The 19,886-nt window shown below is 43.0% G+C and overlaps 1 protein-coding gene across 1 annotated transcript in view; it reads right to left on the bottom strand.

Annotated features, from left to right (window-relative positions):
• ITCH (itchy E3 ubiquitin protein ligase) overlaps positions 1–19,886 on the bottom strand; it is a 136,930-nt gene that overhangs the window by 76,537 nt on the left and 40,507 nt on the right. The window contains exons 4-6 of the mRNA XM_090020495.1: positions 18,306–18,447; positions 10,540–10,664; positions 6,890–7,027 (exon numbers count right to left, since the gene is read on the bottom strand). Coding sequence (XP_089876621.1) covers positions 6,890–7,027; positions 10,540–10,664; positions 18,306–18,447 — 405 coding nt within the window. The remainder of the gene's footprint in view (positions 1–6,889; positions 7,028–10,539; positions 10,665–18,305; positions 18,448–19,886) is intronic.

Here is a 19,886-nt window from a genome sequence, read left to right as displayed (position 1 = left end):
TTGAGAAAAATATCCACAATAAAAGTATAACTCAATGTCTATGGAGAAATCTCTATCAAGGAGGAAATGTAAACTCGAAGTAGAACCTGAGCTAAAAGATCCAGGATCTATAGCTCAACAACTACAGAGAACTCTTAACATCTTTGTGTAGTCCAATCCACTAAAAAAGATAAACTGGCCAATACTGTGTAAGTCTGTATTTCAACAGTAAGTTGACTTTTTCCTCTTTTTGAGGGGAATAAGGGGTGCCCACATTTTAAGACTCTCTCTTAAAAGTTTTCTCCATTTTATAAAAGGTCTTTAACAAATCCTCTTAATCATACCAGTGAAATACAACAATTTAGATAACATCTATTTTTCTTGTACCTAGTAACTTTCAAAAATAAGACTGACTTCTGCCAAAATCTTGAAGTGACTTTCTAAGGCACAGAAAGGGATCTTTGATTATATGCTTGCCTTATGTGAAAGACTAAATCATTAATACATTTTACAAAGAGTATAAGAAAGTTTTTTTGAAGTAAAAAAAACACCTAAAAAGAAAACTCTTATCTAGAATCTTAGCCAATGAATCCACTTCCAACATTAGCAAGTGAAGAGGAATACAGTAAAGCAGGATAAATAATGTGAAGTTGTATGCATCAAAAACACAGAGGAAAAATAAATGTTAAACCCATCTATTCAAGACCACTAACTTTTATCTGAGCCAAATCTGCACAAAATGAACTTTTCCAGACAGGAGATCTTACAACATCTTCTGCTCTCCTGTGAAATATGAATTCTCATTTCCATCTAGGAGAAATTTTACAATCTTTGCATTTCCCTATGGCTGAGGACTATATACCCAAACAGCTTGCAAATAAAGAAATATTTTTGCAAATATCTAGTTGGTCTAATAAAAGATATCACCTATACCATGAGTTCTGATTCTATTTTCATATGTATTTCTGGTTTATTTATAATGAACAGTTATGCATAAAGTCTAAGGTTGGGTTGAGATCTGTTTTTCCCCCTTGTCTTCACACTTTCAAACCCAGGTTTTGATTTTTCTTTGGAAAGCAGAAATTCTTTTCAGATCTAAGAGTTTAACACTAGTTTCATTACTCTAGTAGAAAGAACCAACTGTAAATCATACTTCCACACAGTGGAGATTTAAAGGTGGAATTTTCATGTGAAGGCCGTTTTGGAAAGCTACCCTGTGCTGCGACAGGCAATTTTTATATAGTGAAAGTGCACTCTGAGAGAAAGAATTTAAATGGGGCTCCATGTTCATAATCTGATTGTTGAATCAAATATGGTAGATGCTACTTCTTTAAGCCCAGCTGTAGCAATCTACATCATATGTCAATAATAACAAAAGTTGTGGAGGCGAAATCATACTTGTGCCAAGCCCAGTGAAGGAAAATGGGGTACAGTAGTTAATAATACAGTAATACTCCCTTTTTCCTTCATTGGACTTAGCATAGGTGTGACTGATGAGTATTTAAACAATTCTATAGATAACATGGAAAATAATTACCCTCTCAAATGTTAGCTGCATAGCTCTGCTGGATTAAAAGAGTGAAAAAATGGAGATTTCACCTTTCATCTCTAAAGTAAACAGATCGGAATCTGAACACAAACAGAACAAATCTGAGTTGGGAGGTGTCATTTTTACAGTACCATTTGAAGTAGAACTACTGGGCTTAAATTATAGCAAAAGAAATTGAGGTTGGATATTAAGAATAATTTTTCATCTATGAGAGTGGCTAAATGCAGGAACTGATTACCTGGAGAGACTGTGGGATCTGTCACTGCAACTTGAGCTGGAAGTCAGAAAGCCATTTTTGTAGGATGGTTTAGAATAAGCTGTTTCTTGCCTTGAGCAGGTGGTTTGGACTAGATGACCTTCTGAGCTCCCTTCCAGCAATATAATTCTAAAACTGCTAACATCTAATTCCTAAAACACATTCAGAAATTCTTTCATGTGTTGGGTTGAACCTTTCATCTCATGATCACCCAGCAGCAAAGTTTATTCACTTCTGTTGCTACTTCAGGTTTAAGCCAGGGGTAAGCAACCCCTGGTACACGCACCAGAACATGGCACAGGAAGGCATTTTGCTTGGTGTGTGCACTTTGGGGCCGACGGCGGGAAAAAGGGCTGGGCTGGGCTGCACTGCCACAAGAATGATCAGGCCCCTTGTGGCTCCCCTGCCATCTGCCCCTGGTTTGCCAACGTCTTACAAGTCAAGGCTGTGGTTGTTTTTGGCACTGCCAAAAAACATTGCCAACCCCTCTTTTAAGCTGTTTCTGATATGCTGTTTGAAAAAATAAGTCAATTTCTCTATCCTATTTTAATTCCTCTCTTTTCAAGAATATATTTCTTTATTTAGTAGATGAGTGCAGTGCTTGGGAAAGCAAATGTGTAAAAACACATAATGAAAACAAATGTAGTGCAGAAAGAGACAATACAAGTTTCCTTCTATAATTCTATGAACATCCCTCAACTCTACTCTGCAAATCCCATATAATTTCAGTCTTTGGCCTTTCTACAAAAAAATTCTAATACAAGCAAATTATAACATTGTTTTTATTAACAGGTTAAATGGGAAGAAGGGCAAGGCCAAACTTATTTTCATTTATGAGGGAGCTGGTCAGAAGTAACAGGTAAAATGTTGGTGACTTAATTCTCTGACTCAGTTTTCCTATAATATTTAAATGGAAACTGAAATTAACATGACATCTGTTTGCTTCCTTTTCTGTATATTTTTGTTTGTTTTTGCGGAAGCAGGACACTAAACATTTGCCATGTTTGAACAGACTAGCCATCCATCTAGTCTATAACAATGGAAGCCAAACTTTTTGGCAGGTATACCACAAATCAGCCTCACACCCTCCCCAAGTGCCACTGTGATTTCTTTCCCCTGTCCAGTCTACTGCTGTTTTGATCCCAGCTGTTCTCCCTGCCCAATCTGCTACTCTTTCTGCTCTATCTGCTGCTGTGCTGCCTGTTTCCTCCAAAATCTGCTGTGCCACACACAGTGGGTGCCTATGGCACTAATGCCAAAAGATGGACACTCCTAGCTTATGACATAGCCTCTTACAGCAGCCAATGTTGGACTCCTTTGATGAATAAGCTTTTCATAATGTTCTTATACCGTGTTATGCAACATAACAGGGGGAAATCTTATGCCCTGGACATGTGTTGACAATCATTATCATTTTTTTTCTCTTATATAACTGTAAATGCTTTTATTCTTCAAGGTTTTTAGTCTTCAAAAAAATTTACTCCAGCTACTGGCAGCTGACAAGGTCAACAGCATAGTGAGAATGCAGCTTGCATCCCCTCTTCTGGCCGTCTTTCAAGAAAGCACTAAATATAAGTCCTTCATGAACAGCAGCTATTGTTTTGAATAAACAATAACAAAGTGGGGAAACTGAAAGATTTTTAGCAAGGCTATGACCCTAAAGTAAAATTATACAGAGATTAAAAATTATCCATATCTGCTGAATATCAAAACACAGTATACTGTATGTTAAGTATTATCCAGATTCTGTAGCACTGTACTATGGCAGGCTGCAAAATCTACAGAAACTTGGGTACACTTATATAATAGATATTTAAAAAAAATTAGTATGAAATGAGCAACTTGGTACATTTTTTTGTATTATTTTGATATTCAACTCAATTTATTCTGCATTACTTCTTTGACATAATGCCACAGATCAACTTAATGCTTGACAACTACATTGAGGAAGCAGTTGGGGTGAGATGAAGTTCTGACATGAAAGAAGCACTGGATGTAATATGGAGCTGAGATGGTTAGCATACAGCAGGGGTTCCCAAACTACGGTACGCATACCTGGGGATATGTAAGACTCTATGGGATATGCGGGAGAAATTGTGTAATGGCAATTTTAATTTTCATGATAATATAGCAGACCCTCACCATTTGCAAGGGATACATTCCAGAGATCCCTGTGAACGGTGAAATCTGTGAATATGTACTGTACTGTATCATGAATGACGTGTGCCCCCATCTGGGGGGCACAGCTGCACTGGCAGTGGTGGGAGCATGGGGTGGCTGCAGAAGCCTGGTGGCAGCAAGAACAAAGCTTCCACATATTGGAATCCACAAATGCCAAATCTGTTAGTAGTGAGGGTTTCCTGTAATTGGCATTTAAGGGGTTAAATATAAAATGTAATGCTGGTAGTGGTAAGTGGGCAGCTGGTAAAGAAAAGGTTTGGGAACCTGTGGCATAGACCAAAGAACAAAAGGTTACACTGTTGTTATATTTCAGTAACATCTGTAAGCTCCAAATCATGATTCCACTTCCACACTATGAAATATCACAGAAAGATAGGGCTGGTAGGGACCTCAAGCCTGGTGACAAAAGTTACATGTAAACTACTTTAAGCCTGTAACAGAACAGAAGTTCTGTGCACATAAACCAAAATGGCTGAAACTGGTTTAAGATAAACCTGGTAGAATGCAGTATCAGACTTAATCAGACTTAACTGATTTGGGTCAAATTGGTTTATGAAGCTTCTGTCCCAGACCCCTTCCTGGTTTAAGCTAAATCATCGTCCCTCAGCATGCCTTCCAGCCCTGGGCTGGGCTGGGCTGTGCTGTCTGCTTCAGCAAAATAGGGTTGGGGGGGGGGGAGGGGAGGAGGAGGGAGGCAGGCACTGCCCCCACTCTGGCAAACCCCAGCTAGGGTCTGAGGCCGGGGACAGAGGTAATCCCCCCTTCCCTTGGCTAAGTCCCCATTGCCCCAAGTAAAGAGTTGCCCTACCCTGCTAAACTTACTGAAAGTTACTGCTGGTTCAGCTGTGGACTATAAATTTCAGAGGCACCTGGAAGCAGGAAGAGAAAGTGATGAGCAACCCTGCAGTTGTAATTCTGGACTGCAAATCCCACAGACCTTTGGGGCAGCAGGAAAAGGAAGTGAATTCACAGCCCATGCTGGCTACGTGCCAGAGAACTGGGCTCTGGTGTATGCCCAGCTTCTGTCCTGAGCCACTGCAAGCATGCGGCTGCATTTCTCGAATCAAAAGTGAATTTGTGTCCAGCGTTTCTCAATTTAATCTCTGCAGTTTAAACTAACCTACAAAGACTGAATCAATTCAGCCTCGGGCTTTTTGACTGTCTGTACTTAGCCCAAGAGGTCACTTAGTTCAACCCGCTCCTCAAGGCAGGATCATTCCTGTCTAAATCATTCCAGTCAGGTGTTTATCTAATCTGATTTTAGAAACTTTCATGGATAGAGATTCCACAGCATCTCTAGGCAATCTATGCCAATGTAATGAAGGCTCTAAGTGGTAGGAAGTAAATCCAACCCCAAGTCTTCTGTCAGCCTCTTTAAAAAAAGGTCAGTAATGCAGGGAATGTTGAGAGAGAAGAGAAAGGAATTGATAAAATACAATCAAATGATAGAAGAGAAACTCAAAACACCTAAACAGTTAACCTTTAGAAACTACAAATAAATAAAAGTTTGACAGCCTAAATGGTTAGATACTTAGAATGAAAAACATTTAATTTATTAATATTCTAGGCACAGCAGATGCATACGGCAAGTAGCACATCCAGTTATGAGTAACACTATTATTGTAGCTTTCTAAAAAGAAAGACATGAACATGTAAGCCAAAAAAATTCAAAGGTTTGAATTTGACAAATGCACTGAAATTAGGGGTGCACTGATGGAGATTTCTGCGGCTGGTACCAATAGCTGATTTTTAAGGAGGCATATTGGCTGATACCAATCCGATTTCCGATACCCGGCCTGGCAGTGTGGTAAGCTGCCTCCAGCTGGTAAGTCTGGTGCAGGGGGAAGGGGGAGGGGGGGGAAGGGGAGATCAAGGCCCGTGAGGGAGGCATGGGGCTGGGACAATTGCTGCCCAGTCAGGGCGGGCATGGGACGGTGCTACAGCTCACCTAGGGGTTGCGGGGACAAGGGAGTGGCTTCCGCTGCTGCACATCATTCGTCTGGGTGCTGCTGGTCAAGTAGTTTGTCTGGTGCTCCCCACTTGCCCGGCGGCTCCCATCATTTGTCTGGGAGTGCATGTGGTAGGTGGGGAGGGGGCGCATGTGCCCCTGGGTCTGTACGGGGTGGGGCGAGCTGGGGTTGTGCCAAGGGCGGCAGCTACAAATTCACCATAGCCCCTTCCCAGCACAGCCCTGCCGGGAAGAGCTTGGTGTAGCCCTGGCTCCAGCCCACCCTGCACAGACCTAGGGGCACACCTGTCCCCATGCCCTCTCGGACAAGTGGCAGGAGCAGCGGCAGGAGCCACCAAGTGAGCAGGTGAGCAATGGATGAGCTGCCATCCAGCGGCTCCTGGCTGAGTGGTGCACAGTGGCAGGGAGCCACTCCCTTGCCTCCCTGGACAAGCCGTGGCACCATCCTGTACCCACTTGGCCCTGGATGGGCAGCACTTGCCCCAGCCCCTGCCCCAGCCCCACACCCCCCTCACTGCGGGGACCCTGATTTGCCCCCCACCATGCTCCTTCCCTTCTCCCTCCCCTTCCACTTACCAGCGGGAGGCAACTCTCCATGCTGCTGGGCTGTGCTCCCCACTGTGGCTGTGCACATAAGCGGGCCATTTATCAGCCACATTTTCAGCCTGATATGGACGATTTCCGATATAGTAATTTTTCTTTATATTGGTACCAATCCAATATCAGACCAATGCATCAGTGTACCTCTAACTGGAATGGATACTGAAAGATTATTTGAGACCATCACAACTGCAAACCTCAAAAGAAACAAAGAGATGTTGGAAGCATTCACTGTTTGCAAGAGTGCAACAGAAGCTACTGTATGTGTTATAAACAAACTTTTGTCTCGTTTTCAGTTAAAATAAGCATATTGTACAGATTATGCATACTGTAAATTTAAATAACTGTTACTCACTTCTTAGATTTGTAGAATCACCATTAGTTAGGAGCTCAGGATCTACCTGCATCCCATCTAGACAAACAGATAAGTCTCCTATAACTTCTACTGGATCTCTGTCACTGACAAGCTGCAATGTCACAACCACCTGCTCAACTGAAAAAGAAAAAAAAATGCAGAAATATCAGCAGCCTCTCTGTTTATGAAATCACTAAAATTTACATTTTATTGCAAAAATTGTCAAACCTACAGGGGAAAACACATCAGGTCTAACCATAGCTTTATATATTAATCATTTTTACTTAAGCTCTTGCCGAATAATAATTAATCCTTTCATGATTCCTCTGAATTGGTATCACTTCCATATCAAAAACAGCAAACTAAGTCTGAGAGGTGATGCAGCTTGCACACAGAAAGGACTAGTTTTGCAACAATCATCAGAACTTTACAGTTTCTAACTCAGGGGTGGGCAAAATATGGCCTGTGGGCCACATCTGGTCTGCCAGGCACTTCCAGTGCCCAGCGCAGCACCCAATGAATTGCACCCCACCCAGCCCTTCTGCCCATGAGAGTGGGAGCAAGGTGCCCATGTGTACAAGCCCCCAACATGCCTTATTGGGCCTTGCTACCACCCTCTTGGGTGGAAGGGCTCTGCCCAACCAGCAGCTTCTGGGCAGGGCTCCTGCTGCAGCCAGAACCTGCCAGAACCTGCTTGCTTGGAGCGGCAGGGAGGGAACTAGAGGGGCTGGTGGGGGGTAGAATTGCAGCTGGGTGGAAGTGGGAGCGCAGTGTGGAGCATGTGCCCAGAGAGGCAGCGGGAGTGTGGAGCTCAGCTGGGCAGGGTGTGGGTGTAGGGACCACCCTTCTGCACTCCTCCCATGGCAGGCAGCCACAACTGCTGGTAGCAGCAGCATGTGGGGAGGTCAAGGCACTTGTGCCCAGCGCAGGAGCAGCTCTGGCCAGTGCTGCACCGGGGGGGGGGGGGGGGCGCGGCGGAAACAGAGCCTGCCTTATTGCTGGGGATCTGCACTGCGCACCTGCAGCTTCAGCGCTCGCAGCGGGCAAAGCTCCATGCAGGAGACTGCTGCTTCCTCTGCTCCCTGCTATGCAGGTCCCCACACTCTGCCAGGAGTGGAGGAAGCCCTGCCCCCTGCTTCTCCACAGAGTCCAGCATGGGGCTTCCCCACTGTGAGTGTGGGAGATTCAGGCGCACGGTGCAGAGCCCCTGCGATAGAAGTGGCTGGGCAGGCTTGCACTGGAGTGTGTTCCTCGCCCCCAGCACAGCACTGGCAGTTTCCTGAACACTTCACCAAACTTGGACCTATAATCCAAGACTGGCTATGCAGCTTTCTTTCAACATGCATGCATCATTGCAAGATACCAAAATTCTGGCACAAGGCCAACATCATTGCACTACAGAAGCCAGGGAAAGACCCAGCAGACCCAAAGAGCTACAGACCCATATCACTTCTATCAGTGGTCTATAAACTCCTAAAGCGGCTTATCCTGAACCGGATCACACCAACTGTTGACCAACAGCTGCTGCATGAGCAAGCAGGCTTCAGAAGAAACTGATCAACCCTTGATTATGTAGCAGCTCTTACAACTGATATTGAGAGAGACTTCGAGAATTGAGAAAAAGTTTTGAATGGTTCTAGTTGATCTAACAACAGCCTACAGCACTGTCTGACACCAAAGCCTTCAGTATAAGCTACTTACCACATTACCAGTCTGGTTAACTTCATCACAGGGATGATCTCGAGTCATTCCTTTACCTTGAGTACATCATGCGGAAAGACAAGTCATTACAAGAGACTCAGGAATGGAGTACCACAAGGCTCCGTCCTAGCTCCCACCCTGTTTAACATCCACACAGCAGACTACATAAGCACCACATCAACCAATACATGTATGCAGATGACCTGGCACTTGCTGCTACCAGTAATAATATATCATCAATAGAAGCCAAACTGAACCATGCCATGGAACTCAGCTTCCTACCCAAAACAGTGGCAAATGAAGTTGAATATACAGAAGACCACCTCAACACTTTTCACCTGAACAATCATGCTGTGAATGCCAAGAAAAGAGTCGTTGTGGAGGGAAAAAGAGTTACCCTTTGAGAAGACACCAACCTGCCTGGGTGTCACTGTAAACAGAAGCCTAACCTGCCACCACCTGGAGAAGCTGAGACATAAGGTCACTTCAGGGACAGCAGCCATTAAGAAACTAGCCAGTACAACATGGAGGGGCAACGTCTCTACCTTGAAAAGAACTACACTAGTCATGGTTTAAGCACCAGTGGAATACTTCTTGCTTGTGTGGGCAAATAGCACCCACACCCACAAACTGGACAGTGCCCTGAATGCTGCACTACGCACAATAAGTAGCTGCCTGGTATACACAGAATGGGAAAACATGTTCTTCTTGGCAGGAATCCCCCCCTCATAACATCAAGATGTCTGGAATATTGCTTGACTTGGCAACCAAACCCCAGCAGGAAGACCATCCGCTACACGATATGACTGAAAAATACCCACCACAGAAACATCTAAGAAGCAGAAAACCTCTACCAGAAAACCCCTACTGTCTTAGAAGCAGAAAATCCAGAAACCACCAGAAACATCAGAGAAGAAGCAGGAGACACTATACTATCGTCATGGCCCCAGAGAAGGCGGGAAGCAATGGAATAACAACTGCAGCCCACTACACAACTACATACAATTACCATCCGCATACCCTCTTGGTCAAACTGTCATGGAAGCCTTGAGCAAACCTGAATTGGCGGCAACCAGGCTAAGGAGCCTTTAATAAAATCAAACATAAAATGTGCCTAACAAATTCACCACTGTGCCTATGTGTCAAAGGAAATCAGACAGCCCAACATACACTAACTGACTGACCTCTATATGGTCCACCAGAGGAAGCAAACAGTCTGAAAGACTGCAGTAATACTGATGGATCTACTCTTAAATGGTTGGAGGAGTCTACTTTCTGAAGTCATACAACAAAGATAAATTACTTACTGGTTAAGCCAGTGCATCTAGTCATGGCAGAACACAGCTAAGGGGAAGTATTACTGAAATGCCTTTAAGCAAAGCTCAGTGAATTACAAGAAAACATCTGGTGCTCCACATGGACAACTTGCTCTCAAGGTAACTTGCTCCAAACTTTGGCAGTGAAGATACACACTTCTGTCAAAGCACTGGCCTCTTCTGCACTATTATAATACCAATAGCTGTCACCAAGCATTTCAATACAGACATATGAAAGACAAAATACACACTCCTTAGAAAGACAGCAAGAGAGAGACAACTTCAGCTTATGCACAACAGTGATGTGGACTCTAGAGATATTTTTCCAGTACTGAATGGCTCTTTCGCAGTGTGGGAGGATGGCAGATTTGGCTAAAAAAGCTATTTCTGAGCCTTATGAGAGATAATACAGCATCTCATCACAACTCATTTTAAAGAAGCAATCAGTATAATTGTAATAGGAAGTCACAGAATTTTATCAGTAAAGAAAACAACAGTTATACTTCAGATATAATTGTTTCTACTGTCAAAATGCAGTTTATTTGGAGCTCCTGAAATTAATCACAACATCTTAAACCAACTGTGGCAAATTCCATGGAAATAATGTTAATATATTTATTTTAACATACTTACGTTTCATATTGTTGGACATTAAAGTTTCATGTATATCCAGGACAGCACCCCCCAGAAGAACATCAGATTTCAATGTCTGATGGCTCCAGACACGAAAGTTTAATTTGCTGATAGGTGTAACAATTCTAAAAAAATGTACAGAGGACAACGGTAAACACTGTGCAGTGAATCACAAATTGTGTTATGCTTCAACCTACACTTAAAAACAATTCTTATTAAAGTTGGAAATATTTAACCAAACTCTGTTAAATTACAAATAGTTTACTACAGTATATAATTTTCTTGTTTTAGGAAGGTGGTAGAAAATCACAAACAGTTAAAACTAAAGGAAAGTCAAAATGGTTCCTAGAACTGTTTATAATTCAATCAAAGACGTGGAGTTGTTTTAATTATTTTAAGCAGGGGACTAAAAAATTAAATTGTATTTTGTGAAAAAATGGTTTGTTTACTATTGGTTATTACAATTAATATCTAAAAATTACTATACAGAAATGTTTTCATTTTAATCATGGTCGACAATGAATAAATTCTGAAAGTTAATCATTTATCCTGTGTCTTCGCCATTGGACCTGTGGACCTCATTTCTTTTGGAGAGGAAATTTTTCAAGTAAAGCACGAATACAGTTTTTCTATTATTAAAAAAGAAGTTTAGAGATCCATGACACTAGGATCTTCGTAAGTAGGTGCGCACCAATGGACATTTTGGGGGCTGATACCGATAGTTGATTTTTAAGGAGGCATATTGGCTGATACTGATCCAATTTCTGATACGGCTGAGTCTAGCTGGTAAGTCTGTTGTGGTGAAAGGGGAAGGGGAGGGAGGGAGTGGGGCTGGGACAGGCACTGCTCAGCCAGGGTAGGGTGGGCACAGAACAGAGCTGTGGCTTGTCTGGTGGTTAGGGGGGGTGGGAAGAGTGGTGGGAGAAGCAGCAGGATGAGCCGCCAGACAAGTGGTGCGCAGCGGTGGGAGCTGCCCCCCTCCCTGTGGCCCCTGAACAAGCCGCAAGTCTGTCTACGCTTGCCCTAGCTGGGCAGTGCCTACCCTAGCCCCAACCCCACTGCCTCCCTCACTGTGGGGGGCATTGATCTGCCCCCCCCCACGCCCCTTTCCTCCCTCCTCCCCTTCCACCACACCAGATCTACCAGCTGGACACAGCTGTCAAAGCTGCCTGGCTTACGCTCCTTACTGCCAGTGTGCTGCACTGTGACTATGTGCACACATGAGCATTTATCAGCCAAATTATCAGCCACTTCAGACCAATGTCCAATATGGTCAATTTTCTTTATATTGGTGCTGATCTGATACCAGACTGATGCATCTATTTATACGTGTTCACTCATGAATGAAAACTATAAGTAGAGGTGACAGTAGTTACTGTGATACTGCAGCACTCTATTGAAGGCAGCTTCAGACAGTGACTGGACAACCAATTTGAAGAATTAGAAGATAAGAACAGATGACTAGTAAGTTGTTTTTATAAATTTCTTCCCTTAAGCATACTATATTTCTGCCTGTTAAGCAGACACAGCTCTGAGGAAGTGATGTCTAGCTCTTGAAGACAAGTTAAGGTTTTTGGAACGTGTACTTCTGAGATACAATAGCTTAGTCTCCTAGAAATGAAATTTGTGAAGGCTTCTTCCTATTTGACACAATCATCTTTCTAACTCCTGTGCAATTAACATATTTTCTGAAAATCTCCAAATCATTTGGACTGAAGTTTAAGGCTGGTTCTAGTCCTACTTCATAGAAGGTGCAATACTGAGGTTCTGGGAAAAGAATCGAGATAGAGGGGACCTATATGAGGGGCTAGTTGGTGAAGAAGTCCTGGATGAGTCTATGGACGATGAAGATCACCTCTGGAACCTGGAGGTGATAGCCTGTGGAACCCAATTTCGAGAGGCACAATGGATAGAACCCACATTCCAGCCCATCTGGGAGACAGAGGTTGCCAGATGGGACCAAGTGGTTTGGCCAGAACTCTGCGCCAGCTGCCCTGCTGTGAGGTGAGAAAGGGGCCACTATATCACATAAAAAGAGGATGGGGGGGGAAGCAGAGGAGGCAGCAGAAATCACGGTACCCTAATTGCACCAGCTAAATATGTTGTGGTTGGCTCACACAAACCCCATGGGTGGACACCTGGGCTAGCAGAAGACCATAGCTAGGTTGACCTGTCAGTTTTTCTGGCCTCACCTTTATTGAGATGTGGAACAGTTCTGTGCTGCATGCCCCGAGTGTCAATAAGTCAGCCTTAAAAAATGCCCAAAGGTACCCCTACAGAGAAAGCTGATTAAAGTGGAACCTTTCGCCTGGGTGAAGTTGGAAATCATGGGCCCCTTACCCAAGACTACCAGGGGACACCAGTTTATACTACTGCAGATGGACTATACTACCCCGAGGCCATCCCACTAGGATCGGTGACAGGCCTGAGGGAACTCCTGAAGTGGGTTTCCTGGGTTGGATTACTCTGGGAAATAGTCACAAATCAGGGGACAAATTTTATGTTGAATGTCATGAAGGGATAGTGCCAGGTACTGAGCTTAAAACATCTGCACACATTGATATACCATCCCCAGACTAACAGACTGGTGGAGTGGTTTAACTGGACACTTAAGGCCATTTCTCAGTGGTGTACCCAGGAAGACCCACAGCAGTGGGATTTACTGATCTCCTTTCTGCTGTTTGCCATAAGAGAAGCACCCCAAGCCTCACTGGGCTATACTCCATTCATACTCATTTATGGGTATACCCCATGAGGTTTACTGGCTGTCATGCAAGGGTGGGAAAGAACAGAAGGCAAAGGGGCCACTCCATTCCAATATGCTCTTGCTTTGAAAGACAGGCTTCAGAAAGCAAATAGAGTAACTGGAGATAGTCTGAGGGAAGCACAGCAGAGATAGAAACAGCAGTATGACAACAATGCAGGGGAGAGAGAATTCCAGGTGGGACAAGGGGTGTTGATCTTACTGCCCAGCTCCACAAGTAAAATTTTGACTTGCTGGCAGGGACTCTTTCAGATATGCTGGGTAGCCCAGTTGACTACTAGGTGCTACACCCAGGCCATAGGCGAGAAAAACAAATATACCATGACAATCTGGTGAAGTTGTGGAGAGACCTGGAGGGACTCCTGACTACTCCACTGACAGGGAAAGAGGAGTTGGGGAGGGTGCTGGAGGAGTCAACGGCAGGTCAGAAAGGGAAGAGGGAGGTCCCCATAGAAAGAAACCTTACTGCAGAGCAGCAGATGCAGTTCAGGTGGCTAGTCCAGGACTTCAAAGATTTTTTTAGTGAGATTCCAGGAAAAGCCAAACGAGCAATACATCAAATTATGACACCGGAGGGGACTACAGTGAGGGAGAGGTGGCAACGGATACCTTACCATCAGTATCCTTTGGTGAAAGAGGAAATAAAAAAAATGCTAGAGCAAGGAATCATCTGGAAATCCAGAAGCCCCTGGCATGGCCCAATAGTGATGGTCCCCAAAGGCAGACAGAACCTTGCGGCCACTAATTGATTTCTGCAAGCTTAACATCATCGCAAACCTCATGATATTTTATTTTTGGTTTATGCTTAAAAAATGTGTCAAGGTGTCTCTGAATCCCACTCCTATCCTCCAGCATATCTAATACTCTCCCCAACTCAGTGTCACCTGCATACTTACTAAGGGTGCACTCCATCCCATCACCTTCCAGGTCGTTGATGAAGATATTGAACAAAACTGGCCTCAGGACTGACCCCTGGGGCATTCCACTTGATACTGGCTGCCAGCTAGACACCAAGCCATTGATTACTAGCCTTTGAGCCCAAACATCCAGCCCATTTTACTAGCCTTTGAGCCCAAACATCCAGCCCATTTTCTATTCACCTTAACAGTCCATTCATCCACCCTATACTTCCTTAGCTAGCTTGTACGAATGTTGTGGGAGTTCACATCAAAAGCCTTGCCGAAGTCAAGCTACATCACATCCACTGCTCATCCCACATCCATAGCAACAGTCATTTTATCACAGAAGGCAATTAAGGTTGGTCAGGTATGACTTGCCCTTGGTGAACCTATGCCGACTGTTCTTAACCTCCTTCTCCTCCTCCAAGTGCTTGGAAATGGATTCTCTGAGGACCTGCTCCATGATTTTTCCAGGGACTGAGGTGAGGCTGTAATTTTTTGAATCCTCCTTCTTCTCTTTCTTAAAGATGGGTATTCTATTTGTCCTTTTCCAATTGTCTGGGAACTATGAAAATTGCCATGAGTTTTCAAAGATAATGGCCAGTAGCTCTGCAACCACTGTTTTTAAAACGAAGAAGGAATGCTTGCAATACTATCTTCCTTCATTACTGCCACTTGTGAAAGCATAATCAGGGAAGGGGAGGCACATACGGTGCCAGATGTAGTATCACATTGCATAAGGTTCTTTATTTCTGATGCTCTCCAACATCACTTTTGTGCCCAAGCAGGGGGTCTCAGAGGATGTCTGCCTAGACGTAACTATGAAAGATCTATATAATAGAAGGCCACACATTCAGGTAAAATCTTTTCTACTTAGAAAATAGCCAGTTTCTCAGACAGTCTGAAACTTGTCATTCATCTTCAGTAATACCAGAATAAGTTTTAATTGGTTAATACTGATGAACCTTAAGGGGAGCAGGAGGAGGATATGGAAAAAATACCAAGGCTTTTCTATCATACTGTACTCCACAGATTTGTGTACTTGAGGAAAAGCTTGTGCTTTGTATCTTAGGAGTACTTTAAGCAAATCCCCCAACCCAGACCCTTTAGAATACTGGCCCTTCTCATCCTATGAACTGTATGAGCAGTGCCGTATGACTGGTACGAGGAAAGACCCAGGACATTTTGTTCCTGAGGCGGTGCCACAGCATTGGGTGCGTGTGTGTGCATGCGTGTGCGCGTGCACAGAAAGTGTCAGAAAACCCTTCTGGAGTCCTTTACAGTAACTTGGATTCAAAGAAATGACACTAACATCGGCAGGAAGTTGCAGAAGCCAGTTTCTGACTTTTCCCTTCTTAGCCTTGTACACCAAACAGCACTATATGTGTGTGAGTGTACATAAAGAGATACCTAGACTCCTTGAGAACCACAAAAATCCCGCTAAAGACAAACTTCGAAAGCCTGAAGTCATTTTTTCTTTCTTTCTTTAAATCTTCTCTACACCAGGAAGATGTGCCTTTTGAAGAGGCAAAAGTAAAACTGGCAGGTTTTCTGAGACAGTGCTCATGTGTTATCAACTGATAAATATATACTCCTTCCCAGACCCCACCATGGATCTGCAGACCTCATTACAATTACGAAAAATACTGAAACCTGTTTTCACATATTTAGAAATGAAAAATTCATTTTTTTTTTATGCCTACTCATGCTTTGGCTTCTCTAGTAGAATGCTGTTAGTTGTTCCAATTTATGGCAGTTATCAAATCTGTCCATTAAAAACTGACTTCAAAACAATCTTAGAATTACTTTTATTACTCTAGTCTTTTCTCTCTTACAAGTTGCACTTTATTCCTAACACATGTAAACTACTTACTCTCCACATTGTTATACTGCTAAAACCCAAATATTCAGCCTGACTACCTACCTTCCTGACAGACTACCTGATGGACTGCTGGAAAGCCCCAGCACCTACAGCCTGTAGTACCTCACCTGGTAGGGATCGTCTATACCATGGCACCAGTCTATCCCAGTCAGGACAAGCCTGTGTACATGCTACCCATACCCCATGCACTGAAAGGCATGCTTCAAACCCAGAAGTACACAGAAGAGACTACTTGAGAGTGATGATGGACCTAGTGCGTTCTCACTGGTGAACTTCTGGGTTCAGAGCATGCCTGCTAGCACAGCTGCACAGAGAATGCTTAGGCCTATTTTGAGCCAGGCCACAATACAGACAAGACTGTAGCAGCCTAAGATGTCCCTAAGTGTAGGCCATGGATACTTCACATAGAAAGACCCCAGGGCTTCCATACCCTTTACAGGAGAACTCTGAAATGTTGTTTCCATTCTAAGCCAGAACAAAAACAAGTTTTGAAATACAGAAATCATTCACAAAGTGGAGTAATCTTTTTCTTCTCCACTACACTGTTCACTTTAGTAAACATTTCCAATGCAGTGGATTTACATAATTATTAGCCCTATTTAGCATACCATAAACAAAAGCAGCATACAAATATGGCTTGTGCATCAGTGTATGCTGGTTGATGGATCTGGGCAACAGACAAGCATTTTCATATTCTAAAACCTGAGCAAGTTGTAAGGATTAAGGGAGGTATCCTGGAATCCTAATGCTTTCTTTCAATGTATGTAAAGCATAAAGGCATAGTTTTTAAGAATGCCCCTTCAAGGGTTAGACAAGGTTCTTTGGGTGAATCTGATACCTTTTATTAGACCAACTTAAATAGCTGGAGAACAATTTTTTAAGCAAACTTTCAGGTTCAAAAACTCTTCATCAGGCTGAGGAAGTTTCAGCAGTTGATGTGTGCTCTTCCTGGATGGAATGAAAAGTAAAGCAGCCAGAGGCTGGGCTGGTCTACATACAAGACAGGCAGTCAGTGAAAATGTAGACTGATGAGTCAATGGGTGAGAGACAAGCTGGGTATGGGGGAGAGAAGGGGGATGAATAACGGAGAAGTACCTGTGAAGTCAGCTATCAGGCAGGTTATAATGTGTCATAAATCCAATTTCTATATTTAGTCCATGATTTTTAGTATCCAGGAGTTTGAAGAATTAGAGTTCATAGGCTCGTCTCTGGGAAGTGTTTTTTTAAGTTTCCTTTGAGGATCAGGACTGAGAGATTGGAGAGAGAGTGGTTTTCTTGTGAGAAATGTGCTCCCACAGGTAATTAGGTATTCCTGTCTTTGACAGCTGACTTCCCAGGTACTGAGGGGGGGGATTTAATAGCAGTCTTGAACCCCAGTTCAGGTGGCTGAAAAGAGGATGGAGCTAAACTATTCTTAGTGGTGGCAGATGGCAGAACAAGGAGCAATGGTCTCAAGTTGCAGCAAGGGAAGTTTAGGTTAGATATTAGGAAGGATTTTCTCACTAGGTGGGTAGTAAAACACTGGAACAGGCTACCAGAGAGGTGATGGAAGCTCCATCTTTGGAGGTTTTCAAAACCTGGCTAGACAAGACTTTGACTGGGGTGACCTAACTGTGGATGGTCCTGCTTTGAGCAGGGGGTTTGACTAGATGACCTCCTGAAGTCCCTTCCAACCTTAACTTTTTATGGTTCTATGATATCCAGAAGTGCTCTTTCGGGAACAGATCAGGGATTTCATATTTGCACTGGAGATTAGATGTGTACAAATATAAGCCATATAGAAGTGTACTTGAGTTGTAGTCTGCTATGTAATTAATTCTTCCTTAGAATTAACAGCTGTGCCTTCAAACTGAAGTATAGATTCTTTAGAAATCCCATGAGAAATGGTTTTAAAAATGGGTATGGGATAGCATCAATTTTATCCCTGAATTTCCTTCCTTTTGACATATTATGCACGTATTGTCATGAATGTCAATATAAAAAAACATTCTTTCATTAACTTATCAAAACAAAACAGCATTTTGGTAAATAAATATTCCATACTATAGTAACACCTAATTTTATATTTTATATAATTATATGCAAATAATATAAATATTTATATTAATAAAATGCTATTGAAAATATAATTACACGTCAATCCTTAAATTAATTGCCAACACAGTATATTTATTAAGCTTAATCAAATAAGCTGTAAAAGCAAAACAACCTTCAAACCTACACTGTAAGATGCTGTTTCCACTTTGGACTGTTTGTATTGTTGCATTTTTCTGTCTTCTTTGACTGTCCGTTTACTGAGACTTCCACATAAGGACTTGGTCCAAACCATTTATTTTTATTTTCTTTTAGTTTTGCTGAAATAACTGTTTAAACAATAAACGATAGTGAATATTCTATTCTATTCAGTAAGTTTCTGTTAAAAATGGTGCTCTCTTTGAAAGCCAGTTGTAGCCCTGTAGACACAAATTTGTCAAGAATGCATACAAAGTTATTTTCCACAGTATACAACAAAACAGCTACCAAGTGGAAATATAAACAGTCATATGTAATGTAAATCTGCACACAAATAACTTTTACCTTTGATTTGCTAGAATGACAGAACCTAGTCTGTGCATCTTGGCTTGAAATCTCAAAAAAGCCCCAAAACAAAACATTAACAAGGTACTCAATTCACACAAAAATTAAAAAATAAAAATAAAATCTAAGAGCAGAGAAATCAGTGCCCATCATTAGTTGTGGCACCAGAGTCTCTTACTTCCATGCAACTAGGCCTGTGGTGCTCACTGTTTTCGTCCTGTGGGCTGAATGAGTGGCATGGGGCTGGTCAGTTGGCTGAATCAGGTCATGTACCACAAAAAGAAACTAGCTGGTTAAAACCAAATTTAGCTCTAACTTGTGATCTGGGGCTATACACTTTAACCAAGAAAAATGATAGTTTGCCTTACAATTTTGGTTTGAAACTCCAATTTTTTTTTTGCCAAGACTACTGAAGCGGATGCTCTTAATAATAAGATTGCATTCCAGTACTGGTGAGTTTACTTTGATAGGTGCTATTACTTTGGTATCTAGAACTGGGTATTGTGGTCTCCTGCTTGGATGTCAACTGAGTATCCAAAGATCTGGCATGGAACCTAACTGCTTTTCTTTTTTTCCACCCCTTCAGAATCGAGTAAATTCTAACAAAAAGATTATCTACAAAAGGAAATCCTGAACTCTCCCAGCATCATCAATATGGCACGATTGGGATCAGTTCCCCAATCCCACAAATCGTGTCTCCTGCCTTGCTTGTATGGCATAGCAGGAGGTATGATTGCAGATCTCATCCCACCACACCCTCAAATTAATGTCTGTCAGGGGCCATATGTGGACAACTTTTACATTTTTTCCAGGGATAGAGAGAAAACATTTTCATAGTTGGTAGTTTCATAGTTGGTAGGGCTGGAAAGGGACCTGAGCAGATCATCAAATCCGACCCCCTGCCATGGGCAGGAAAGAATGCTGGAGTCAAACTACTCCGGCTAGGTGATTATCTAGCCTCCTTTTGAAGACACCCAGGGTGAGAGCGAGCACCGCCTCCCTTGGAAGTTGGCTCCAGATCCTAGATGACCTGACTGTGAAGTAGTGTCTCCTGATGTCCAGCCTGAATCCACTCCCCGTCAACCTATGGCCGTTATTGCTCGTTATTCCCGGTAGTGCTCAGGGGAACAGGGACTTCCATAGCCTGCAGGTCCCCCTTGGACAGTTTGTAGACAACCACCAGATCCCCTCAGCTTTCTCCTGTGGAGACTGAACAGGTTCAGGT

Source organism: Crocodylus siamensis, chromosome 10 (genome assembly GCF_052110815.1).
Source record: "Crocodylus siamensis isolate JL-2025a chromosome 10, ASM5211081v1, whole genome shotgun sequence".
Classification (NCBI taxonomy): Eukaryota; Metazoa; Chordata; order Crocodylia; family Crocodylidae; genus Crocodylus; species Crocodylus siamensis.
Note: the sequence above shows the minus strand (reverse complement) of the source record. Positions and strands in the feature narration are given on the sequence as shown.